Source organism: Ailuropoda melanoleuca, chromosome 2 (genome assembly GCF_002007445.2).
Source record: "Ailuropoda melanoleuca isolate Jingjing chromosome 2, ASM200744v2, whole genome shotgun sequence".
Lineage (NCBI taxonomy): Eukaryota > Metazoa > Chordata > Mammalia > Carnivora > Ursidae > Ailuropoda > Ailuropoda melanoleuca.
In genome coordinates this window covers 198140083-198166507 of record NC_048219.1, presented here as the reverse complement: position 1 = coordinate 198166507, position 26425 = coordinate 198140083, and the positions used below count along the sequence as shown (strand labels likewise).

The 26425-nt window shown below is 52.8% G+C and overlaps 1 protein-coding gene across 2 annotated transcripts in view; it reads left to right on the top strand.

Annotated features, from left to right (window-relative positions):
* NDUFA10 (NADH:ubiquinone oxidoreductase subunit A10) overlaps positions 1 to 26425 on the top strand; it is a 79820-nt gene that overhangs the window by 6947 nt on the left and 46448 nt on the right. For both annotated transcript variants that reach the window (XM_034655538.1, XM_034655537.1), the window contains exons 4-9: positions 450 to 536; positions 6318 to 6439; positions 7858 to 7937; positions 13631 to 13685; positions 14919 to 15004; positions 22416 to 22524. In XM_034655538.1, the coding sequence (XP_034511429.1) occupies positions 450 to 536; positions 6318 to 6439; positions 7858 to 7937; positions 13631 to 13685; positions 14919 to 15004; positions 22416 to 22524 (539 nt within the window). The remainder of the gene's footprint in view (positions 1 to 449; positions 537 to 6317; positions 6440 to 7857; positions 7938 to 13630; positions 13686 to 14918; positions 15005 to 22415; positions 22525 to 26425) is intronic.

Sequence of the window (26425 nt, the reverse complement as noted above, 5' to 3'; positions counted from 1 at the left end):
GGAGCACGTATGTGCGTTTGAAAATACTTGGTATGCAAAGGGTGTTGTAAATAACTTTTGCCTTTCTAAAAATGAAGTTGCTCGTTTCCAGTGCCTTGACTTTTATTCGTCTGACTTTTGATTTTTGTTTCCGTCTCCNGGGCAGAGGGAGAGGGAGAAGCAGGCTCTCCGCCGAGCAGGGGGCCCAATGTGGGGCTCGATCCCAGGACCCTGAGATCATGACCCGTGCTGAAGGCCGGTGCTTAACCCACTGAGCCGCCCAGGCGCCCTGACGCGCTCTTGTTTTTGAAAGTGATTTCCCACTTGGAGGAGCACGTATGTGCGTTTGAAAATACTTGGTATGCAAAGGGTGTTGTAAATAACTTTTGCCTTTCTAAAAATGAAGTTGCTCGTTTCCAGTGCCTTGACTTTTATTCGTCTGACTTTTGATTTTTGTTTCCGTCTCCCAGGACAAGGGGTCGTGTTGGAGCGCTCCATCTTCAGTGACTTCGTCTTCTTGGAGGCGATGTATAGCCAGGGATTCATCCGAAAGCAGTGTGAGTCGGGGCTGTGGGCAGGGCTCCCTGGAGGTGCTGTGTCACTTTGTAAAGGCTCTGGCAGACTGCCCTGCAGTTAGTGTGCGCTCTGCACGTCTGGTAAATACTGGAACAAGTGCCATGACTTGTTACCTTAATGGGAGAAAAGAGGGTTCCTTCCACCTTATTTTCCTCCTAAATTCATATCTCCTGGTGAAAGCAGAGAGGTTCCACCCAGCCTTCCCCAAAACCACATCTGCCGTCCCTGTCTCCCTTCAGCCTTGCCAAATGCCTAAGCCACTTTCTCTGATCTGGGTTAGTTTCGCTGAACTAACCTATTTCTAGTGTGTGGTCATTAGGATGTCTGTATTTCTTGTGTCCACACCTGCGTGAGAGCCAGCAGCAACATCATTTCCTGCTGTTCTGATGCTTGCAGGGACAGCAGCACCGCGTGGGGTTGTCGGAGGTCTGACAGGTGGACATGGACAACGACAAGGACTGGTCAAAGGTTCCCTGACTGAGGAGTTAGGGAAGCGTGTTAGGGTGGGGCCGGGGTGTCTAAGGAGGCAGGTGCCAGGGCAGGGCCATGGGGCCCTGTGCTCAGTCTGTCCACGGACATGTTCACCCGAGTGCGTGGCTGGCTGGAGCTGGCAGCCGGTCACCCCTGGAGAGCCAAGTACGAGGGGCTGGTTAGTGAACGGGGAGAGCCAAGCCAGCCAGGAGACGATTTGGATTGAGGCGCTCTGCTCTGGTCTGCTTGCGCGTTCTGCTGTGAGGGCGGCTCCTCTGTGCTTGCAGAAGGAGCAGCCGGCTCCCGCACTTCTCACCAGGGCACCAGTCCTCTCCAGGCATTCCAAGCAGCAGTTGAGGTCCATCAGCCAGCGTTTCTGGGGTGCTGGCTGCGTGCCAGGCTTGGTCCTAGGTGCCAGGGATATGACGACAGAAGACAAGGAAGGCTCTTGCAGTCCTGGGGGGTGGGCATGAAAGCAGCCTCAGTGCCTGTCCTCCGGGGACTGTGGGAGCACACAGGAGAACGCTCACTGGCTGGGAGACCGGCTGCCGTCAGCAGCAGTGTCTTTGAGGAGTGAGCCCGGGGTAGCAGGGCAGCAGGGTGGCGGGTGAGCCAGGTGAAGCGTGCCTGCAGGCGCCTGCGGTGTTGACAGCGGGGAGGGCTGGTGGCGGTGGGGGACGGCCCAGGACAGGCGGATGGGGGGGCACCAGGAGTGGCTGTGCCCTTGGAGAGTGTGCTTGACTTTTTCCTGAAAGTACTGGGGAGCCACCAAAGGTGTTAGGTGCCGGAAGGATGTGTTTGTGTCGCATTCTTTCATCTGATGCATCTGGGGAGGGGAAATGGTGGGGGGAGGGCAGAGCAGGATGGCTGCATGTTAGGACGACGGCTGCACTGGGCGGTCAGCTTTGCGGGAGGAAGGAGGGGGAGCGAAAGTGGACTTACCAGACTTCTTGCCCCGTGAAGAGGTTGGGAAGGGGCAGCAGGCTGAAAGGAGGTGTCCCACACGGGCTTGTGGGGTTTGAGGTCCCAGGCGGAGGTGGCCAGGTGGAAATTCCAGCAGGTGGCCGCGTGTCACAGACATGGTTGGGGGGGATTGGCACGGACAGGGATGTGCTCGTCCCTGGAAAGCCCAGAGTGAGAGGCAAGCACTGAGGCCAGGATCCTTGGACTTCGGGGTCTCTGGGGAGGGAAGCCTGTTACAGAATTGAAGCTGAGCAGGGTCCATGAGTGTGGCAGGGGGACGGTTGTCACACGGGGTGTGTGGGATCTCGTGGGACAGGAACTGAGAGGGGCCGTGGGGGAGGCCCAGGACTAGCGAGACTCGTNGGCTGTTCTCTGGAGGGGAGAGGAAGCCATCGGGAGGTGTGAGCCGGCTCACGCTCCGAGAGTGCCCGTTTGTTGCTGGGAGAGCGGCGGGGGCAAGGGCGGAGGCAGGGCCTGGCTGGTGGCTGGCCTGGGACCTTGCCTGCAGCGAGGGGGCCTTGCTCTTGACGGGGGTGGGGGACTGTGGAAATCATGCACAGCAGTCGGGTTCAAGATGTGGTTGGGAGGAAGCTGGTGGTTTGCTGATGAATTGGGCACGGGCCACTCGGGGAGAGTCATGGATGCTGCTGGGGTCTGGCTGAGCGGTTGGGCCGGGACAGGATTGTGGGTCGATGGGGTGGGAAAGCTGTGGTTTCAGACAGAAATACCTTCCTCCTAACTCGACAGGTTGGAGCTGACAGGATGACATCGCCAAGCCAGAAGTGCTCTTGTTTATTTATTTATTTTTTTAAAAGATTTTATTTATTTGAGAGAGAGAACATGAGCAGGGGGAGGGGCAGAGGGAGAGGGAGAAGCAGGCTCTCCGCCGAGCAGGGGGCCCAATGTGGGGCTCGATCCCAGGACCCTGAGATCATGACCCGTGCTGAAGGCCGGTGCTTAACCCACTGAGCCGCCCAGGCGCCCTGACGCGCTCTTGTTTTTGAAAGTGATTTCCCACTTGGAGGAGCACGTATGTGCGTTTGAAAATACTTGGTATGCAAAGGGTGTTGTAAATAACTTTTGCCTTTCTAAAAATGAAGTTGCTCGTTTCCAGTGCCTTGACTTTTATTCGTCTGACTTTTGATTTTTGTTTCCGTCTCCCAGGACAAGGGGTCGTGTTGGAGCGCTCCATCTTCAGTGACTTCGTCTTCTTGGAGGCGATGTATAGCCAGGGATTCATCCGAAAGCAGTGTGAGTCGGGGCTGTGGGCAGGGCTCCCTGGAGGTGCTGTGTCACTTTGTAAAGGCTCTGGCAGACTGCCCTGCAGTTAGTGTGCGCTCTGCACGTCTGGTAAATACTGGAACAAGTGCCATGACTTGTTACCTTAATGGGAGAAAAGAGGGTTCCTTCCACCTTATTTTCCTCCTAAATTCATATCTCCTGGTGAAAGCAGAGAGGTTCCACCCAGCCTTCCCCAAAACCACATCTGCCGTCCCTGTCTCCCTTCAGCCTTGCCAAATGCCTAAGCCACTTTCTCTGATCTGGGTTAGTTTCGCTGAACTAACCTATTTCTAGTGTGTGGTCATTAGGATGTCTGTATTTCTTGTGTCCACACCTGCGTGAGAGCCAGCAGCAACATCATTTCCTGCTGTTCTGATGCTTGCAGGGACAGCAGCACCGCGTGGGGTTGTCGGAGGTCTGACAGGTGGACATGGACAACGACAAGGACTGGTCAAAGGTTCCCTGACTGAGGAGTTAGGGAAGCGTGTTAGGGTGGGGCCGGGGTGTCTAAGGAGGCAGGTGCCAGGGCAGGGCCGTGGGGCCCTGTGCTCAGTCTGTCCACGGACATGTTCACCCAAGTGCGTGGCTGGCTGGAGCTGGCAGCCGGTCACCCCTGGAGAGCCAAGTACGAGGGGCTGGTTAGTGAACGGGGAGAGCCAAGCCAGCCAGGAGACGATTTGGATTGAGGCGCTCTGCTCTGGTCTGCTTGCGCGTTCTGCTGTGAGGGCGGCTCCTCTGTGCTTGCAGAAGGAGCAGCTGGCTCCCGCACTTCTCACCAGGGCACCAGTCCTCTCCAGGCATTCCAAGCAGCAGTTGAGGTCCATCAGCCAGCGTTTCTGGGGTGCTGGCTGCGTGCCAGGCTTGGTCCTAGGTGCCAGGGATATGACGACAGAAGACAAGGAAGGCTCTTGCAGTCGTGGGGGGTGGGCATGAAAGCAGCCTCAGTGCCTGTCCTCCGGGGGCTGTGGGAGCACACAGGAGAACGCTCACTGGCTGGGAGACCGGCTGCCGTCAGCAGCAGTGTCTTTGAGGAGTGAGCCCGGGGTAGCAGGGCAGCAGGGTGGCGGGTGAGCCAGGTGAAGCGTGCCTGCAGGCGCCTGCGGTGTTGACAGCGGGGAGGGCTGGTGGTGGTGGGGGACGGCCCAGGACAGGCGGATGGGGGGGCACCAGGAGTGGCTGTGCCCTTGGAGAGTGTGCTTGACTTTTTCCTGAAAGTACTGGGGAGCCACCAAAGGTGTTAGGTGCCGGAAGGATGTGTTTGTGTCGCATTCTTTCATCTGATGCATCTGGGGAGGGGAAATGGTGGGGGGAGGGCAGAGCAGGATGGCTGCATGTTAGGACGACGGCTGCACTGGGAGGTCAGCTTTGCGGGAGGAAGGAGGGGGAGCGAAAGTGGACTTACCAGACTTCTTGCCCCGTGAAGAGGTTGGGAAGGGGCAGCAGGCTGAAAGGAGGTGTCCCACACGGGCTTGTGGGGTTTGAGGTCCCAGGCGGAGGTGGCCAGGTGGAAATTCCAGCAGGTGGCCGCGTGTCACAGACATGGTTGGGGGGGATTGGCACGGACAGGGATGTGCTCGTCCCTGGAAAGCCCAGAGTGAGAGGCAAGCACTGAGGCCAGGATCCTTGGACTTCGGGGTCTCTGGGGAGGGAAGCCTGTTACAGAATTGAAGCTGAGCAGGGTCCATGAGTGTGGCAGGGGGACGGTTGTCACACGGGGTGTGTGGGATCTCGTGGGACAGGAACTGAGAGGGGCCGTGGGGGAGGCCCAGGACTAGCGAGACTCGTTTCCGTGTTGGGTCAGGGGAACAGATGTCAGAGTAGACGGCACACGGCGAGGCAGAAGGTCGCCCCGAAGCGGGAGCGCTCCCAGGAACGTGAGGCGGAAGAATGGACGTCTTGCCTGGGGGCGGGTGAGGCTGGCCTGGTTCCGGGCGGCCCAGGTAGGAAGCTGAGACAGGGCCGGTGTCTCCTGCGTGGACAGGAGAGCAGTACCCACAGGGCGCCCCGGTCGCTCACTGTGATGTCACCCCCTGTGTGTCCTCATGTTCCTCCAGCTCAGACCCTGCTGCCCGTGCGTCACAGGCCTGTCCTGAATTGCTGCTGAACCCAGACTCACTGGCAGTGGTCACCTGAACGTTTCCTTTAGAGCAAAACGGTGGTCTTTCTGTGGCTCCTAGTGTGAGCCCAAAGTTTGTTGCTTCTGGAAGTTCCCGCTGGTTTCTTGACATAGCTCCTGTGGCAGGTGGGGGGGGTGGTTTCATCCAGTGACCCAGTGTGCTCTGCCTGTCTTTCTAGTGACGTCCTGTATGCCGGAGGACGTCCAGGTGCAGCGTCCTCGAGACAGCACGCATGTTCTTTCGCGCCACCAGTTGGACGTGGCTGTTCTACACAGTGATGACCTGGGGCGAATGATCCCTCAGCCTCACTTGCTTTCTGTTGTATTTTGTGTTACTAAATCTGTTTCAGTAGGTAGTTCTGTGTAGTTGATTAAATTTACTGAAACACATTGAAACCAGGTAAATGTAGCTTCACATTTTTCAGTTATTTGAAAAATAAAGTAAATAACAAATGTCTGCACTCGCTGGAGAAGATGAGACTGTTGTCTGTTACTGCCGTACACAGCAGGTGTTTATGATGCGTTCCAGCCACAGGCTACCAAAGTGGACCCTTGTGTGCCCTCCCCTGGCTTTCTTTGTGGCCAAGATGGCCTTAGCATCTGGCCTTTAGAATGTTCCGACGGCCGGTGTGTGAGTCCCACCAGCCCGCTCTGTGGCTGTGACATGCCGTCTCTGGGCCCAGTGCCTGCGGTCTGCGGGGGACGAGAAGCGCTGTGGTGGGGGGGCTGCCGGGAGGGCCGCGGGTACTGTGCGCCATCCTGGCACCTGCAGCGGGGTCCCTTGTGCTGACAGCTGTGCGTTCTGTGATTCACGGATTGACACGTGGCTCTGGGAATTGCATCTGCCTTTGCCCTTGTACTCGGAAGGGTGCGTGTTGGGGGAGCCTGTGGCGGCCCGTGCGTGACAGATGTGCCTTTCCCGTGTGTGCAGGTGTGGACCACTACAACGAGGTGAAGAAGGTCACCATCAGGGAATATTTGCCTCCTCACGTGGTGGTCTACATCGACGTGCCCGTTCCAGAGATCCAGAGTCGGATTCAGAAGAAGGGAAACGTAATTCAGCTTTTCAGTTGAAGACCGCGTTCTGTTTCCGTGTCCTCGTTATCTCGCTGTGTCCTCGTAGATCAGCACTTCCTGGTGGCAGTCACGGCAGTTTGCCGTCAGCAGGCAACACGGCTTGCACAGAGATGGGCGGCCCACATGGTGGGGCCCCCGAGTGTAGGCCCCTGTGGGGCGGATGGAAGGGCCCTGGTGGGTCATCGCTCTCCGGCAGCGCTCTGCAGCCCCGAGCGCCATCCCGCCCTCACGCCCTGGCCCCTGAAGCCCCCTGAGGCCCCCTGTGAGGATGGGTTCGTGTCCTGGTGGCAGGCCCCCTGCCCTGCACCTTCCTGTTCTCCAGGGGGGCCTCCGCGCCCTATTCTCTGTCTGCAGGTCAAATGTGATTTCTAGTACCCTTTCAGTTCCTCCTTCCTGTCTAACTCAGGTCGAGCCCCTCTACCTCCTGTCCCCGCGTGGTGACTCTAGAACAGTGAGACCGTGGCCTCTGCACGTGCGGTGCTGGCTGAGCCTGTATTAGGTGGCCCGAAGCTGGGGTTTGCCATTGCTCCCTGGCTCTGTGGGCCCGATGGCGGGAGTCAGAGCACGGAGGCATCACTGCCGCTCGGACTAGTTCTCGTCTGCAAACACCACTCCCACTTGGCGTACTTTTTCCTGGGAGAGAATAGGTCTTCTTTCTGATGCTGTGATATGAGTGTAGAGTTGGGGGGGGGAGGTCAGCAGCAAACAGGGAAACAGGAATGTACCCAGTGGAAGTCAGTGCCATGAAGAAAGACGAGATGGAAGATGGCACGCCTTGCCCATAGCATTGCTGGACTGTAGGGGGTTTTAGACACTGAAACTGGCCACTCAGGTGTGACATTTCGGTTTCTGAATTTGGCTTAGCACACTTCAGGCGGCGGGGGAGCTGAGCCGTGGGGGAAGTACGAGAGGTGGCTGGGGGGTGTGAGTAGTGAAGGGAGAGGGCAGGAGGGAGTCGGTGCTGGAGAGGAGGGTGTGAGGGCTGGGGGAGAGGTGGGCCAGTCCCCTCGTTGTCATGGTCTTAGCTGCCAGGCTCTGTATATGTGTGCACATGTGTGCTTGTGTGTGTGCTGTGTGTGTGTGTATACTGTATCCCATGTGCCACGCTGTACGTGTGTCCTGTAAAAGGGGGTTCTTCCTGATCCCGTTCTAAGCATGCATTTTCACGCCTGTGAAAGGTCATGCAGTGGGATCCCCTGGGCAAATCTGGGTGCTTTGCTGTGGTACAATGAGGGTGATCCTGACCAGTACCGAGAGGCCCCGTTCCTGCCGTCCCTGCAACGCCCACGAGTTGTTCAAGAAAACCGTGTTTATTGCTTATTTTCACCTTTTACAGGTGCACAAGTAAAAGAAAAAGTCTAAATGTTCCACTTGTTTTTTCTGCTTTTGTTTAGCCGCATGAAATGAAGATCACCTCTGGCTATTTGCAGGACATCGAGAACTCCTATAAGAAAAACTTCTTGCCGGAGATGAGGTGAGCTAAATGCGCGATTGAGTTCTGTGACCGCAGCGTCTCCACACACGGTTCCCTGTACCCGGCAGCCCGGGAGTTCACTGTTACTCATGACAGGGGATGCTGTCTTCGCTGTTCAGGTCTCATGTTTATAAGCAAGAATGACAGCACACATTTCAGCTTGTTTGGTGGGGGTGTTTTGCTCTTTGGGTTTGCCTATTTTGTCCATACTTCTTTGTTTTATTCCTAAAATCATTTGAGGCTGGAAGTGAAGCCATGCTGTATTCCACGACGGGGTGTTAGCATCAGGGAACTCCTGTGTTCTGACCTGACGGAGTATCCGGACATTCCTGCTTACCTAGAAGGCTTGCTCGAAAGTGCTCCTTGAATCCGTACAGAGAATTCATGTAATTCTACACGTAATCCCTGTAGATGCTTTTAAAAGTTGTTCTTAGCGGTAGTTTGGATTAAATGAAATCCCACTAGATCCTCCTGTTTCTTTCCTTCCTCCTGCTCTCATCATTTCATTCCTGAAAGCACAAAGGAAAATGTCCCCTACTCTGCTTGTTGTCCTGTGGTCCTTGCCTGCTGGCCTGTGAGAGGGAAATCGGGGGCCACTGTCCCTTGAGTCACACTGGCAAGTGTTTGATCTCTTCCTGGATGTCTCTAGCAGCTTGTCTTAAATTGTTTTAAACTTAAGCCTCCTGATGCCTAAAAATCTCATGCCCTTGTTTAAGATTTCAATGTATAAAATTGTGAATAAAAACAAAGTAAGTTATAGTAACTTTGGAAGAGAAGTTTGATTTGTAAATTGAAAACTAATTTTTCTTGACCATAAGCAGATGCCTGCATTCCTGCCTGTCTGGTGCTGAGCTGTTTCCTAGCAGCAGTACAGAGCAGGGCGAGCTGTGGGTCCCTGTCTTCTGTTGCACTCTCCGTTTTTAGGACCAGAGGTGCAGAAAAAAATCCGGTTTGTAAGTCGTGCTCAGGGGAATGTATAGGCATACGTGAATAAGCAGAAGAAACAGATGGTTGACCCTCGCGTGTCAGTTCCAGAAGTCTTGGAGATCTTCTGACAGCAAAAACATTAACTCAGAAGGGGTGTCCTGACGAATTCCCAAATAGAATTTTTAGCTAATAATGCCTGAGTTAAACTTGTCCTCAGGGTGAGGTTTTCTTTTACTTTGCAGTTATTTTCAAGAACTTCTCCTCGAGACTTCCTGATCACAAAGTATGTTCAGCAGCCGTTGTAAGCGTCCCTTGCCCCATTTGGTTGCTCAGACTTAATCTGCGGTGGGAGTTCGCTCCTGAAGCCTCATGTGCTGTGTTCCATGGCTCACCTGTGCCTCTCCGCTACCCAGGGGGGCGGCACTGCTCTCCGTTGTGCCGAGCATCCGACCGCTTCCTCCCTCGCCGGCCGGCCCAGCAGAGCACGCTTCTCACTGCCACCATAGTTGGGGCAGGCCTTGTGGCTCGCTCACGGCATTCGGAAGTCGTTGCTTGGCAGTGACTAACACGACAGTTCCTGAGGGTGCACACGGCTGCTGCTTACTCATATCCCCACCCCCGTCTGTGTGCTGAGCTCGATGACTTTCAGCACAGCATTGCAAATGCTGTCGGCCTGGGGGATGATGTCCAGTCCTTCCCCACAGTGTCATTGTCCACGGGCCACTTTGTGAAATCATCCAGGTCAGGGTGTTCCGTGCATCACTGAGAAGCCCCAGCTTGGCCTTCAGAGTCCTTGTTAGCGGGCCGTGCTGAGGATGTGGCGTGGAGTGGTGTGTTCTTGTGACTTCATATGGGGCCTTCATGGCCTTTGCTAAGTCCTGGTACTACAGCACGGCCCCCTCTGTTGAGCAGCAGAGACTCGCGCTTTGGGGGAAAGAGCTCCCCTCCTTTCTTCCCAGGGATTTGGATGTTTCTCCAAATGTTTGGAGAGGGGCCGTGGAGAGGCGCATGTGAGCCGTGGAACACAGCAGGTGCAGGGGGCTTGCACTACCCCGGGTCAGGGGATTTAGACTTAATACGGAGAACATGGACCTCTCTTTTGCAGTGTAACCCTTGCCAAACTTCCAGGTTGCTTGCTTGCTTTCTTTGTCGTCAACATCGACCACCTGAAAGGGAAAGTGCCCGTCTGAGTGGAGTGTGTGGCCGTGTGTGTGGGGCTGGCGCGGTCAGCGGTGGGCCCCGAGTCGTGCTGCTGTGCTCATGAGCAGCTGCCGTCTCTGTTCCAGCCCGGGTACCCGCCCCTGGTTACGTCCCCGCATGCCCAGGGCAGCGCTCTCACTTTGGTAGTCCTGTCTCGCCGTGCGTCGGGCAAACCAAGGCGAAGGGAAGAGGAGGTGCTTTGGGTGGTGTGTGTTTCTCACGTAACACACGTAGCACGCGGTGGCAAATAAGACAGGCTCAGGATTATGGGCTTGTCGCCATGAAGGAGAGGGCACCTTTCCACGGCTGGTGGTCGCGCAACAGACTGTCGCGTGCATGGCTGAAGACACCACGCGGGCTGGGGACTGTCCCCTTACTGCTCTCGGGAGAGTCTAGCAGAGCTCTGCTTTCAGCAGTTTGTACGGTGAGAACAGTGGACGGACAGGTGAATGTCTGTGTGGGATTTAATTTGATTTTTCCAAATAAATAGTGTAATAAAGATTTTTAAAAGCTGTAGATCACGTGCTGTCTTGCCACGGAGACTCATTACACCGTGGGCATTGGTGTCTCCCCTCGTGGTCCCGCTGTGCTGTCAGCTCTGTCTGTGAACACATATGGTCTGTCTGCTGTCACAGCTCAAGCTGTGTGGAGTTGCAGAAGCCACGTACGTTAGAGGTCATTTGTCACGTTTACAAGAACACCAGCGTGGAAGTTTGCGTTCAGCCCGTACCACGTCAGTGTTCACCTGCAGACAGGACCCTGCTGCGGCGTGATGCGCTTGTGTCTCAAGGCCCTTCTCTTGGAAATTCACAGTGAAATTTGACCAGAACTGCTGGATTTCACAGAAAATTTTAAGATGCCTATCATGAATAGGTTATCTAAAGTTTATAAGACTTTGTGTGTTAGAATTCAGGAGGTATTTCCCCGCAGAAACAACTTTAGGTTTCCTAGGTTTGTTTATTTAAAGTCATTTAGTTAAATATGACATATTTACGGTGGCTAACTTTAGAAGATAGAATTGTTAGAAATATTAGTAATTAAGGAATAAGATCAAAATTGAATAAGAGAAGTGTTTTTAGCTTGAATGTCAGTATTTGAATTAAAGCAGATTTACTGGGCACGATTGGTATCTCTCTGCACCCAAGCCGGTCTCTCCTGTGTTCTCTCTTCTTTCACGACCGGACACTGTCGTCTTATGTGTCCTTTGTGAGCACATGAAGAACAGTGCAGCCTCGGCTGTCGTCGTACTGTGAGATTTTAGGAGGCACAGTGAACTACCACAGGAATAGATGTTTTCTAGCTTTGTCAATATTTATGCTTAAAATTGTTGGAAAACATATTTTTTATCCTCAGTACCTTGATTTTGAATGTATTGTAAGTAAGTTTGAGCTCCAGCCGGGTTTAGCAAACATCCCTGTATTCAGCTGTGAAGAGACATTTACTCTGCTCCGTTTGTAAATGTCGCCGTCAGCGCTGCTGTTCCTGGGAGACCCAGGGGTTCCTGGGAGAGGTGGGCCGGGGGGTCAGGTGGCTTTGAGTTCTCGATCCTGAGGCCTTGACTGTGTCCCAGAATCTCTGAGACCCCTGTTGGCCACCCTCTTTGTTTCAGCCTCCCTTCACAAATAAGCCAGTGGGAATGAAGGGCGGGCAGGACCCCCCCAGCGAGAGGATTTGCTTTGTCCTGTGTCCTCTGTCAGTTTGTTTGTCACTGAGGCATTTGCCATGGGACGCTGCTAATTATAGGTGCCCAGAGAATAAAGTTTGTTGAATCGAGTCACATGGAATAGGGAAATGTTAGGCTATGAAATTGGCTCTGTAAGTTGTTTTCAGAGATGGTCTGGAATCTCAAATTCTGTGAGGGCAGGGGCCCTGTCTTTGTCCCCTTGCACACCCCACGCAGTGCCTGCCGCCTGGCAGGGGCTTTGGAAATGTGCCATTCTGTGTGCCAGAAGTACCTGTCACTGCTTTCCAGACCTGCCGTGCGCACACTTGTGACAGCTATACCAGGGATGTCAAATGGGGGGTGTTTACATTGCTGTGTGATAGACGGTAATGTTTCCGTGCCAGCCGCCCTCCCTTGATCATCAGGGAGTATCCACAATTCTGTCTCTTACACACGTGGTTTAATTCCGACTCGTGTGCCTTGTGGAGGGAGGACACTGCCCTTTGTGCCTCTCTTCATAGTGACAGCGGGAGGCTGAGGGCCCTTGAGAAGGAAATACGCTGAGTTCTCTAATGAGGGGCAGCCTTTGCTCCAGCCAGAAGGGCAGATGCCCCGAGCTCCTGTTTCTGGCTTTATGGATCCATCGTTATTGTGCCTGTGGTTTCTGACCATTTTCCTTTATCTTGAGTGAGACAGGAAATGCAGTGATCTGGCTGCAGCAAGAAACTGTCATCTAATCGGATGACTTCCTCCGAATGTATAATACGGGCTTATCTCTAATCACAGCACCTAAGCCGTCGGGGTTTCATGAGTCCGTGGTCATGGAACCAGGACAGGTACTTCAGCTGTGCTAACTGAGCTCGTTAAACCGATGGCCTGTGGACGGTGATTTCCGGTTGCTGAAGTTGGATAGCATCGTGGAGTGTCAGCCGTGGAGTTCAGGTGGAGCATAGCTCGTGACATCTTGGATCTGTGGATTTACACGCCATCAGCAGGGGGTGCTGTGCTGTAGACTCCTAAAGGAGAGAGTGTCCCTTGTGTAATCTCCTTGCGTGTGCTGTGCAGGTGATCCGGGGTAGTTGTGGTCTGTCCTTGACATTCTGCTGTCCCCTTTGCTGGAAGGGGGTCAGACATTTCTGCAGTGATGGGCTTTCCAGTGGGCCTCTGGTCTGGGCGGCCTCGCTGGCCTCTCTGGCCGGGGTCGTCGCCTCAGTTCTCCTACGGGTTGGTCTGGAGGTGGTGGCAGAGGCGGCCTCCTTCATTTGTCAGGTACAGACTTACCCATCTGTTGGCTGCATCCTCGCCGGGCAGGCAGCCAGCTGTTTGCGTGGCAGTAAACGTGGTGCAGGCATGGGCAGAAGTGCTGGAAGTGGCATCCTGCTGTCCCCTTCTTTTCGGGATCTGGCTGTGATTTCTCAGTGTCCAGACGGAGGGCTGAGGACTGAGGGAACTGAGCTGCTACTTTCCTGCTGCAGAGCTGGTTCGTCTCAGATTCTGGCAGCTCAAGTAACCTGTCCTTCCTCCTCCACCGCTTGGGTGCCCTCTGTGCCCATGTCTCAGGCGCGGGGCGCCTTCGTCCTGTCCTGAAATGAACCTGCGGTGGCGGTGACCCGTCTACCCTGTCCCCCATAGCCCCTGGCGTCTTGAGCCTGTGGGGGTGGGGACGGGGTAGCCAGAAGGGAAGTCAGGAGACACCCCTGCTGTCATCACTGTCCAGCCGGGAGTTAGCAGGTCCTCCTCCGCCATGCAGCCCCCCGAGCCAGCATGTGTCCAGCACATTGTTCCCTTCAGAGAATGGGCGGTTTTAGTGTTTGCAGCGGAGACTTTAATGTCATGTATTCATTGGTACATTCATATAAGCTTGGAAAATTTACCTTCAATTTCTTCTTGCCTTTTCTTACAGTGAGAAATGTGAGGTTTTACAATATAATGCAAGGGAAGCTCAAGATGCAGAAAAGGTAAGAAATTGGCTGAAAAGTTTAAATTACTTTAAATTTGACTCATATATAAGGTTCTTATAAATCAGATAATCAGTTCAGCTCCTACTGGGGGAACCAGTGTTAGAAACGTCTGTATTTCATAAGCTAAGAGCAGCCCATTACATTCCCCTGGGCATGAGATTTTGATTTTGATTTAAATAATTCAGTTTCTAGGATCTTAAAATTGTAGAAGGTACATTAGTAAGTGCATTTTGTAGAATTCAAGTCAATCTCCATGCAGTTTTCAAGAGAACTTAATGAGTAATAGTCAAAAAAATTGAGAAAGAATAATGCAGAAACATTTGCCTGCCCAAATACAAAACCATTGCAAAACCATGGTGATGAAAGCACTGCGGTGTTAATGCAGGAATCAGTACGTGGTGTAACCGAGCAGCACGGAGAGTGGAGAAACAGGTGCGTGTGTGACCCGACTGTTAAAGATAAGAAAAAACAGAATAGAAGAAAACAGATTATTTCTTAGATGACGTTGAGGCAGTGGATCATCCATNCGAGCAGCACGGAGAGTGGAGAAACAGGTGCGTGTGTGACCCGACTGTTAAAGATAAGAAAAAACAGAATAGAAGAAAACAGATTATTTCTTAGATGACGTTGAGGCAGTGGATCATCCATTATGCAGAAAGTCCCGTATTTCGTGTATTAATCATAAATTCCTGAAGACCAGAACCAAAGGTATGAAAATTCTGGAAGAAGATGACGGTTTTCTTTTTTTTTTTTTAAGATTTTTTATTTGTTTATGCGACAGAGATAGAGACAGCCAGCGAGAGAGGGAACACAAGCAGGGGGAGTGGGAGAGGAAGAACCAGGCTCATAGCGGAGGAGCCTGATGTGGGGCTCGATCCCATAACGCCGGGATCACGCCCTGAGCCGAAGGCAGACGCTTAACCGCTGTGCCACCCAGGCGCCCCTTCACACATAATTTCTACACCACCCATGTGTCAGCTGGGCTGGGCGCCCACAGTGAGGGTCAGCACCCCCCGCCGACCCCAGTGTCTACTGGGCTGGGTGCCCATCGGAGGGTCAGTGCTCAATCCCGTTTCCTCACTGAAAGTCATCTGTCCGACTTCCTTTTTTTTTTTACTTCTGTGGTGGTTGTTCCTGCTAGATAGCTATGGCTTATACTGTATTAAAATGTTATCTCATTTAATTTCCAAAATGGGACTGTGCATTGAGTTGGAATTGTCTTTGCCTCAGGTGGTAGAAGATATCGAATACCTCAAGTACAACAAGGGGCCGTGGCTTGAGCAGAGTGACCGTACTCTTCACCATCTGCGGATGCTGTGAGTTCCATGCTGTGGGGACCGGCCAGACAGGACGAGGGGCTGGGACTCTGAGTACGGTCCCTGGCCTGCTGGAGACATTCAGAGAATTTTGAAGGAGTTCTATGTCGAGTTAGGTGTTAACAGCATCACCAACAATGAGGTGTATTTGCTGTTCCCTTCAAAAGGCTTCTGCATTCTCTGGGCTGACAATTAATTAATTGATTGCCAATATTAATTCAGCAGATATTTTGCTTCCACCCTGCGCCGAGCGCTGTTCCAGATTTAGAGGATTTAGAATCAAATAAAACTCCTGCTTTCATATCCTCTGGGCACTTTGTCCTCCAGCCCCCGAGCCCAGGATGGTGGGGAGATGGCTGTAAATCCTGCTGCTTGTTCGCTTGTCAAACAGGGTCCCGACTCTCACAAACACATGACACAGCGCTTTCTCCAGCTAGTGCCTTGACGTCCTTCAGGGGACCGTTCACTGTTCCATCAGGCTGGGGGTGTCAAGATAGTGAATGTCTGGTGCATGGAGCCTTTGTCACACCTCCTGGGCCATGAAATGAGTCCCTTGGTCAGGACGCCTCATGCCAGTGGCCGTGTGTGCGAGTGCCCTGGGGCTGCCGTGACAAGCGGCCACACACTGGGGGTGCCGAAAACAGCACCCTAGTCTCCTAGTTCTGGAGTCCAGAAGTCTGAAGTCAAGGTGTTGGCAGGGCTGCCCTGCTCTTCAGGTTCTAGGAAGAATACTTCCTGCCTCTTCCGGCTTCCGGTGGCTGCTGGTAATCCTCGGCCTTCCGCGGCATGTGGCTTTGTCACTCCCACTCTGCCTCTGTCCTCACAGGGCATTCTTCCCTGCGTGTCTGTGTCTCTGTCTACATTTCTCTCTTGTTACAAGTTCACCAGTCATGGGATTAGGACTCAGCCAGTCCCCTGTGGTCACATCTTAACTTCTCTCTGCAAAGACCCTGTTTCCAAATAAGATCCCATTCACAGGTTCCAAGTGGACATGAATTTGGGGGGGGGGGGACACTGTTCAACCCAGTACGCCATGTGTTTTGAGGGGCCCTGAGCTCGGGAACTCACTGGAAGGACTCGGGAGTCACAGCAGGTGGTTGTGCTCATGGCTGCGGTTCTCACAGGGAATCAGCAGGGATACACAGCCGGTCAGTGAGGGGAACGACACAGCACATGTGGAGCAGTCCACGCGTGGGCGTTCGATGCCCCCCCACGAGGGACGTGCCAAGTGTGCTACTTTGACGTGAGAAAAGCAGTAACACAAGGGCTTGGGCAGGATTTCTGCCCATGGAGCCCATCAGACACTTGGTGCCCAGAGTTTTTATTGGGTGCTGGTCATGTTGGCACCTTCTGCCTTAGCAACTGCTCAAGTTCTGACCTCCAGAAAGAAGGCAGGTGTTCCCCATAAATCCCCTTGTACCCTGGTGCCCAGTGGTGCCCAAACAGCCCACAGACACCAGCGGGGGAGACCACAGTCTCAGGCCTGCTCTGTTCAGGACCGTGGAAGGGCATTCCACGTGCACGGGAGCTGGGCTTCTAGCAGACGTGTCTTGGGCAGGAAGGCAGATCGGAACCCAGGAAGTGGACGTTTCCCATGAGTGTCAGTGGCTGCTGCTCCACGAAGGGTGGGAGGCCACGTCACTGACTTCCCTTTGTCCGCAGCCACGAGCTGTGCCGGAGCTCGGCATCAGCCTCTGCTCTGCCACGCTGGGACAGTGGCTGGGCCGCAGCCGTATTGAGGAGCACCAGTCTGAGTGTTGAGCCCACGGATAGCCTCCGTCTTGCCTGGTGACCGCTCTGCCCATGAGCCCGGTGGATCAGCTCTGGCAGAGCCTGGCCCCGAGTGCCAGAGCTTCCCCTGTGCTCTGGGGAGTTTGCTAGCTCACGGTGTTTCTCCGGATAACTGATATGCTCGTTTTCTGTGCTGGGATGCAGCCTAACATCAGCATATACAAAGTCCATATATTTCAATTATTTCTCATGTTGAGCCTATTGATTTAGTTACTGAAAGTAAGACCTAAAATTTTAGTCATTTTTAGCAGTTTTGTTTTATGCTTAAGATGGAAGAAATAGTGGCTCATGGGAAAGATCCTACAGTTGTGGGGGTGGGAGAGGGCTGTGAGTGGCCTCTGAAGGCGTGGCCTAGTGCTCCGTGGCAATCGGCACTTCTAATGGGATGGAGGGCTGTGGGCAGGGGCTGGGCGAGTGGGGATGTGCCTTGGGCGTGTGGACGTTCTCTGATGGTTGCTCTGTCTTCACAGTGACGGAAAGTGGGCCATCAGCCACAGGTGGCAGTGGGGGGGGGTTTGGGGGTCCGAGGAGGGAGGAAGGGTGGAAAGTGTTGTCTAGGCGTTGGGTGGGGAGGACGGGTTATTGTTATCTTTCAGAGGCCTAGATGCTCGATTTTGATCTCATACATGCCGTCAGTGCTGTCGGCATCCCTCACATTTAATCGCACTCATGATCTGAGAACGAACTCGTGTGATGTCAGCTCGTTGGCATGGGCGCGGGTGCTCTGCGTGGTCAGGCGTGCTTTCCATCTAGATTCGCATTCCGCTCGAGCGTGAGAAGAACGCGCGTCCTGCCGTTGAATGGAACGTTCTGTTGGCATCGCAGGTGGGAGTGTTCAGCTCATCCACGTCCCCCCCAGCTTCTCTGCCTGTGGGCTGTGTCCACAAGGGAGGGGTGGTGAGGTCTCCAGCCACAGGAGCACGTGGCCCTTTCTCCACTGACTTGTGTTTTCGCCTCATGTACTTTGATGCTCCGCTGTTCGGTGTTTGGGGTTGTTACGTCTTCGTGGAGAATTGACCTCTTCCTCACGACAGAATGCCCCGCTGTGTCCCTGATGATTGTTCTGTTGTGCAGTCTGTCGTGTCTGAATGGGTTGTCTGTTCTGGCTTTGGTTCGCGTAGGCGTCTTCCTCCATCCCTTTCCTTTGAACCTGAGTCTCTGTTTACTGTGGGTGTCTTGTAGCCGACATAGATTTGAGTCCCGTGTTTTTATCTGTTCCGACAGTCTCTGTGTCTTAACTGCTGTGTTTGGACAGTTCACATTTAAAAGGAATGTTGGTGTGTGTGGATGAATGTTTACTCTGTCAGTCACGGTTTTCTGTTTGTTGCATTTGTTCTTTGTTTTCTTCTCCTGCTCCTTTTTCCTGCCTTCTCTGGTTGTGCCTGAGCCTTCTGCATGATTCCATTTTCTTCTCTCCTAGCAGAGCAGTTGCACTTCTCACAGTGCGGTTTTCGTGGCTGCGGGGCTCCCGGGCTTCACGTGCAGCTCATCTCGGTCCACATTCTGATGGCCCTGCCGCCTCCCAGGTGGTGTGGGGACCTCAGAGCAGAGTGTCCCATTTCCTTCATCCGTCTGAGCGCTGACATCTGTCAGAGCGTCGCTGCTTTTCTTCCAGGACAAGTGGTTGATTTGCAGGGATGTTTTCTTGTTGTTGTAAGGACAGGACTGATGACTTTCAAGCTGTTGTTGGAGCTGAATTCTGAACCTTGCTGGAGACCCCGTAACCTTTCTAGGTCGGAAGCCGCAAGGTGTTGGCCTCAATCACAGTTACAGGGTCAGCACTGCATCCAGAAGGTGTTCCAGAAACGTTTCCTGATGCCACAGCGCTCCTGCCTGGTGGGAGCTCCTCTCATCGTACAGCTGGGGAAGGCACAGCTCAGGAGCGCCAGCCCGCACAGTGTGGAGGGCCACCATGACCCTCCCTGGGGTCCAGCGCGCAAACCGTGCTGCCTCCTCTCCTCTCGACGGCCCAGGCTTGCATCCTGGTGGGCTTGTCACCTCCTCCTCCAGCTGTCATGTGGCCAGGATCCTCCTTTCCCGGCCGGCCCCCTTACCTGCACACCCTGAGAAACACACTAAAGTCCGTGTGTTTGTCCCCAGTGCTTTCTCTCCCTCTTCTCTTCTTTCTTGACGTCTGTTGCCTTTGGGCTTTGATCCTCTCCTTCTTGATCTTTATCCTGCCGTTAGTTGTTTCTTCCTACTGCTTGTCCCATGTGCACACACCCACCAGGCTAATTTTCACAAAAATGTCACAGTGGCCCCGTTTTCCCTTCACTCTGGATCCTTCCGTGGCCTGCCTTTGTTTAGTCATGAATCCAAATTTCATTTCTGGGAAGTAATTCACAGTCCTGAACTTCTGGTTCTCCCTCTTCCTGAATCTGTTCCCTCCCCCACCCGCCCAGTAATTATCTTAAAAATCCTCGCTTATGTCTAAGCCTGGCTGTAGTCGCCTTTTCTCCTCTGAATACCCTCTCTTCACTTGTCCTGGCTTTATATGTGATTCTTGTTTGTGTCTGCGACTGCTGGACACAGACAAGAGGCAGCGTGGGACAAGGTGGCTGTCCTAGAGCCCCGCCGTCCCACTGAGGCCAGGTGCTGGGCCAGGGCCTGGTGCCTTGTTCACTGATGATAGGGTTGTGTTCTAAACACAGTCTGGAATGTGTGTTCATTTGATTCCAGGCTGTCCTAAGATCATCATTTTCGTAGTTACTTAGATGTGTTGTTGGAGCGTAGAGAAGGAGTAAGTCATTGCCTTGAAGTTTGTAGATCAGAGCATTCAATTCACTGTTTTATTTTGCTGTAAATGGTCTGTCCACTCTTCCTCCTGGTCCGTTGCTCCCCTGCCCCTGCGCCCCGGATGTTTCATAACAGTGTGCAACGGTAATTTTGTTTATTTTCATGTGAGTGTCATTTCTTAATTTGGGGGATTCAAATGAAAATTATGACCAATTTTGTAGGATAATTACTGTAAACATGGCATTTGCCAGTTATACTCATTTTGTCTAGAACCTGACCGAATTACTGGTTTAGAGCACTTATGCTCCATCTCAGCGAGGTATGCCGGCGTGTAATTACGTGTGTGTGTGCTTATGACTGTATGTGTCAGCCTGCATAGCATTTTGGGTTCCTGTGCAAACTCCGTAACTTATGGGCTGGCGCCCGCCTTGGCCCCTCTCATTCCTGGGCTGGTGACTCTGGTCACCAGGCAGGGCTCCATGTGCGCAGGCTCTGAGCCCCTTCCTCCTTCCCAGAGCCTGGGCTGCCCTCCCGCTCACCATGTTTGCTTCGTCACGGAGCCTTCTGTTTCCTTGACTCTGGGACAAGGTCCTTGTAGTAGGAAATCCCAGGGCTGCAAAGTCGGTGGGGTACGAGTTTGGTATCAGAGTGTCGTGTTCAAACAGAACTTTGCAGTTCAGGACAAGCTAACAGATAGGCTGTGGACATGTTTTAGGAGCGAGGGTAGACATTCTGTTCATTGGGAACCAGTGTGAGCCATAAAACACAATTTACTGTGTGCTTTTTCTGTCTTTTCCTGCCGCTTTTAGAACGTGTGGCGAACCGCCTTGTGTCGTGAACCAGGCTCCGCCACCTCTTCTTCGAGCGCTTTGGCTCGTGATGTGAAGAGGGTGTATTATTCTCAGCCAGTATTCGAATTCTCTTCCATTAGACTAAATGCCTTGTGAACAGAATGTTTTCTTTCTCTGCTTTTTGCTCCCCGGTCATAAAATGCTTCCCGTTCTCTCTCTTCCTACGTATCTTCAGTCTAGAGTGAGTCGAGTCGAGGGAAGGTTACGACTGGCGTTCAAGGACAGTCGAGGGAAGGTCACGACTGGCATTCAAGGAGACGACACCTAGGCTCATCCCAGCAGTCGCCACCTAGGCTCATCCCAGCAGTCGCCGCCTAAGCTCACGGTGACGCGTTGACAGAACAAGGTGTTGACAGTTGCAGCAGATGACTTTTTAATGTTTAGAAGCAGTTGGAAGCACGGTTGTTGAAGGAGACACTGTGCTGGGGGGTCTCGTGGAAACAGTACTTCAGCCGGACGAGGCATAGATGGCACCGTTGCTCTGTGTCGCACACCAGCCTCCAGGCCAAGAAGTTCTTTCAGATTTTTCAGAATTTCGTAGGTTTTTCAAACTATTGAGAAAACCAAATCATACTCCACCTTGATGTCTGTTAACATTTAAAAACACTAATTTTCACTTTTAGTGGAAATTGTTGATCGTGAGATAATTTTAAAAATTATCTTTATAAAATAATAAGAATAATTCTATTTGTTAAAAATAAAGAGATGTGTATTTATGCATTACCTGCGCCTGCTTACAAAGGTCTGTCGTGTGCACAGCTTCCTAGGAGGGCTGAGAACGAGCCCTGTCCTTGGAGTGTGTCCCTTGTAGCCAGTTGTGTGATTGTGGACGTCCGCAGAGATGCACCTGGGAAGACAGACGGTTCCCCGGGCCCATTTCCTTGGGTGATATTTGTTGCCAGATGGTGCATCCGTGTTGGAGTGACACAGTTTGTACCGGCGGCGTGCGGGATGTGTATTTTCCCGCTCTCCGCTCTCGTTCAACCTGCGGCAGGTTCTCCGCGCACCGAGGTCGGCGGCGGGAGGGGCCTGAGGAGCACCAGCCCGGGATCAGATCGGGGTGTTCTGACCGCGGCTGCCAGGGGCGCTGGCCTTGGGTACGTGGGTCTGGACTCCTTATCACAAAGTAGCTGAAAGCCAGATGCATTTAAAGAACTTCCATCTGGGCCGTTACAAACAGAAATGTCTTCTGCCATTAAAACTCATTAATGGGAAAGTGGTCATTCAAAGTAATTATTTGTTTTGTTTTGAGCCCTTAAGAAAGGAGACTTTATTTAAATGTTTCTTTCTAAAAGCCCCAAAAATGCTTTTCATCTTCAAGTGTAGTGGTCATATTCAGACTAAATTTAATTTGGAATAAGCAGTTATAACACAGTATAAATATTTTACTGTTCAGCAAAATAGAATGGTGAAACAAGGAGCATATCCTATGGTTGGCATTTGTCGGTGCCAAGCAAGGCAGAGTGTGAGACCTTTCCAGGCAAGGGTGCGCCTGGCCATTCTGTGTGGGCCTGCCCCATCCCGTGCCCCTGACTTCCCCGGAGCCCTTCTGCTCCTGGAGTCTCTGCAGCAGGGCAGCAGGACGCTGCGTGGTGAATGTAGATGGACTGGAGTTGCGTGCTGCCTTTCCCTCAAGATTCATGGACTTTGCATGGTGTAATGAGGACTCGCTCTGTGCTCGGCACTGCTGTGGATGGCGTGGGGTGTCGTTTTTCTTTGGTGCTATACCTGTGTCTAAAGCACAGTGTGGCTCCTTTTTTCATGTCTTCTGAACCTCATCCTTTCTGAAGCATGGTCCTCTGTGCTGCCCAGGCTTTGGCAGGCTCTCCCTCACGTTCTGAGGGTCACTTCAGAAAAGCAGCCGCACACAGACCTCATGGTCTTTGGGATGAGGGTTTGTGTTTAGAAGACCACCTGGGGATGAAGGGCATTTATTTGGATGCACTTTAAAAAAAAAAAAATCAGCCTTATAGCTGATTTTGTTATATTTGTTCTGATGGTTTAGTGTGGTCATTGTCTGTCTTATTTTGTAGGGTTCAGAACAAGCTGGAGGTGCTCAATTACACAACCATCCCTGTCTATCTCCCAGAAGTCACGATCGGAGCTCACCAGAGTGACCGCATCTTCCAGAAATTCACAGAGGTGAGGTTTTGAAGTCAGGTGAGCTGTCTGCTGTGGGCCCTGTGACTGGCACCAAGGTCATGCCCCCAACAAGGGGCTTTTGCTGTTTTTTGCCTGTTTGTTTTAGTGAATGAGCTTCCTTTTCATTGAAGTAATTCTCCCTCTTTCCCCTCACCGTCCCATCTACCGCTGGTGCGGCTCCTTCCTCGGCAGGGCCGCGTGCCATGAGCTGCCCCGGGGAGACGCGCGCAGGCAGCCTTCTTTGTCAGCGTGTTATCGTGATAGGGACACGCAGTCTGTTCTCTGGGTCCCGTCTGCATTTCTTCAGTGTCAAATTGTACTTGGGTATCGCCTTACTCCTTATGGTACGTCCATCCGTAAAGAATGAAGGCGTGCGTTTCTGCAGGTGGGAGAGCGCAGGGGGCAGGGGGCGTGGAGCCGGGGCAGGAAGAGGCAGAGCTCAGGAGGCTCCGGCTGTGTTACTGGCCGTCTTCTCTGATTTCCATGCCTTTTTAGTGAATTACTGTTTTCAGAGCTGTTTGCGGAGAGTCATTTCAGGCAGAATTCCACGAACTCGGAGGACACTTAGCGGGTGTTGTAGAAGCCAGCAGACGAGGGAGAGACTTCTCTGGGAACCGTGACATCAGTGGAAGACGAAGGGCACGATCCATTTCTACCTCGACTGTGGTTGGGGTTTGTTATTGGTAACGTGTGAAAGGATTGCGTTTCAGTGAGGTCACCAGGCCGAGCAGCCAGCGTTTCGCTGCTTTGAAACCCTGGTGCCAGCATGGTGCGGTCGCTCAGCAGCACATGCGGCTGGCATGTTGGCGCGTCCCTTCTTTCTGATGCTGTCGGCGTGCAAGCGCGTGGCGCTCTGCAGCACGCTGGTGGCTGTGGTGTCTGAGGACTGGGCTGGCTCCTCCCTGCTGCTGGTGCCTCGTTTGCACCAACATCCTGCTGAGCCCGGTGCACAAGTGGCCTCGTTTTGTTCTGTCATCACGAATCCCACCTCCGTCCAGGCAGCCGCCATGATGCCTGGACTGGCGCTGTGGCTTCTTCCTCCGGCTCCCTTGTGTCCAGCCTGCTTGCGTGCGAAACCCGTTTTGCCCTTCTGGCCCTGCCACCTCTCCCCCGACTGGGACCCTGGCCAGCCCTGGGACGCGGGCGCTCTGGCTTCCCCGGAGCCGCCTCCTCACCGCAGCCCCGAGGGCGTCCGCCGCCGTCTCCCCGAAGTTGTTTCTCGGTCCGTAGCACTGGCGCTGTGGGCTGTGAGGTGGTGTGCACACGGGGGACTTAAAGACAGATAAATATTCAGTTACCTCGTGAGAAATTTTTGCCCTTTTAAATTTTTAAACAAGTCATCTGATTATGTCAGTGTGTTGATTTACTGGGAATAGGGTCTTGAGCGTCTGTTGTGTTGGAGGACCTCACTTTTAAACAAGGAGACAGTAGGCTGCGAGCTCAGAGACTTTGGAATCATGCTACGTGCTGACGATTAATAACTTTTTCCAGTGCTCTCTCTTGTTTATGATGAGTGGGGCTGGCTTTCCACCTGTGTTACTGATACAGCGTTTCCTCCCTAAACCTGTTGGGTTTTTCTAAACGTAAGCAAGGGATTTGGCGCGCAGCTGTGACCCGAGTGGGGAGGGGGCCTCAGATGAGCCGAGTGGCCGAGCTCTGCTTGCTGCAGGTTCCGTGGGCACCAGGCCCTTTCATTGGGTCCTCCCACACGTTCATTGCCTTTGTTCATCAGTTCAGTTACTCTTTCCACGGAATGCTTTCTGAGTGCGCGCCAGGGCCCACACTTGTCCTAGACGCTGGGGACATGGCTCCCCTCATGGGGTGTACGTCAGAGTGGAAGGAAACAGTAAAACAGGGAACATGTTAGGTGACGGTGACAGGTGCTGTGGAGAAAATTCAGACCCCAGAAGACGGCAGGGCAGAGCCTGGTGAGGTGGAGGCTGGATTTGGAAAGCCTTTGGTTGTGCTCCTGGAACCCTGGAGAGCTGCGAGAGGTGAGGAGAACGGGTGGGGTGTGGGGGAAAGGCCTGGGCGGGAGCTGGGCAGGGACAGAGGTGAAGCACAGCACTGGCAGCACGTTACACATGCAGGGAGGAGCCCGGGCCAGTGTGAGGGCTCTGTGGAGCGGAGGGAGGCTGTGTGTGACATACTTCGTAATGGGAACATTCTGGTTTCTGACCTCACACTGGATTGAATAGGGGCGTGCACAGAGGCAGAGAGGCCAGTTAGGAGGCCGAGGGGTAGTAGGAGTTTGGACCACGGTGGTCATCACAGAAGGTTCAAGAAGTGGTCAGATTATGGGTACAACCAATGGAGTGTGTTGAAACTTTGTATTGGAAGAGAGAAAAAAGTAAGCTGTTTGCTGGGATTTGGCCTTGGGAACCAGAACTCGAGTTGGACCTGGCACGTGTTGCAAGACATAGAGATACAGTTTTTGGAGAAGGGTGAAGAATTTGTTGGACATGTTTGAGATGCTTATGATACCCATGAAGAGGTGTTGAATAGGTGGTTACATGCCGTGATTTGGGGTTTGCGGGTAAGTGGGGCTCATCAGCATGTGAGTGATGTTTGGCGTCATGGTCTTGGTTGAGGTCTCCGGTGGTGAGGACAGGTAGAGGCAGGAGGAGCGTGAGGTCAAGAGGTTGAGGGGACAGCAGAGAACCAGACCACATCACTGTCTTCAGGGAGTGTGCATTCAAGTGTGTGTTTATTTCAGTCATTGCTTTTACAAGTGGGGGATGGGTGGTACCTATAGGAATTTTTTATCCTGATGGAAGTCTGTTAGTGAAGTGTAGCTTTGCATATATTTCTTTGTGTATAAGCAGGAAAGAGTGAGCTGGCTTATCCCAGGAGAGTAGGACTGGTCCCCAGAGCACCCGAGACTCTCATCATCCTGCGTGGGGATCGGGTGGGGGCCGTGCCCCACTGTCGAGCACGGGTGGGGCATGTGCAACAGCCAGACAGGTCCAGGCGTGGCTCCTCTGTGGTGGAACAGGCTGCCACGCCATGGAGGGTGTCCTTGCAGTGGGCGGGACCTTCAGGTGGCCCTGCTCAGAGCAGGTAAACTCCCAGCTGACCCCCGGCCATCATAATGACAATTGCGGACACAAAGGGACTGTTAGAATTACCTCTGTATGAGAAGTGGACATTTAAAAGTCCCAGCATGTAAAAAGAAAAAGTGCATGCTGGCAAGTCCTGACAGCTCTGTTTCTCTCTAATCTGTATGCTGCCTCTTCCCCTTGCCTTGATGGGTCTCTAGGTCACGGGCGAGTAGAAGGTGCAGCAGCGGCCTCCCCGTCTGCTTCCTGCCCTCACGGAAGAACTGCTCAGTAACTCACCTGCAGGGGTTATGTTTGCTGTGGGTTAACGTAGATGTTCTTTCTTAAGAACTTAAGGAAGTTGCATTTTATTAGTAGTTGAATTTCGGTCATGTGTGGGTATTGAGTTTTATCACGTGTCTGCCCTGGTTGATTTTTTTCTCCTTTTTCTGTTCATGTGATAAGTTATATTGATTGATTTTCTAATGTGAGGCCAACCTTGATTTCATGGAGTAAGCCCCACTTTTATGTGCATTATCCTCTTCATATGTAGCTGAACCGAATTTGCATTTTTAATTCAGGGTTTTTGTACCTATATTCTTGAGAGACTGGATGATAATTTCCCTTTCTTGGGACGTGCTCCTGAGAGGGATCGTATTGTCTGCGTCATGCTGACGTCAGCACTGAGTTGAGGCAGGACCGTCATTTCTGCTCTCTGGGAGAGTTGGTGTAAGATGAGTGTCACAGCTTCCTTCAGTGTGACAAAGATTGACTGGTGGGGCTCCACTGGAATATTCTGCAGTGTGGATTCAGTTTCTTTAATAGATATGGAATCTTCAGTATTCTGTCCCTCCTTGGGAAAC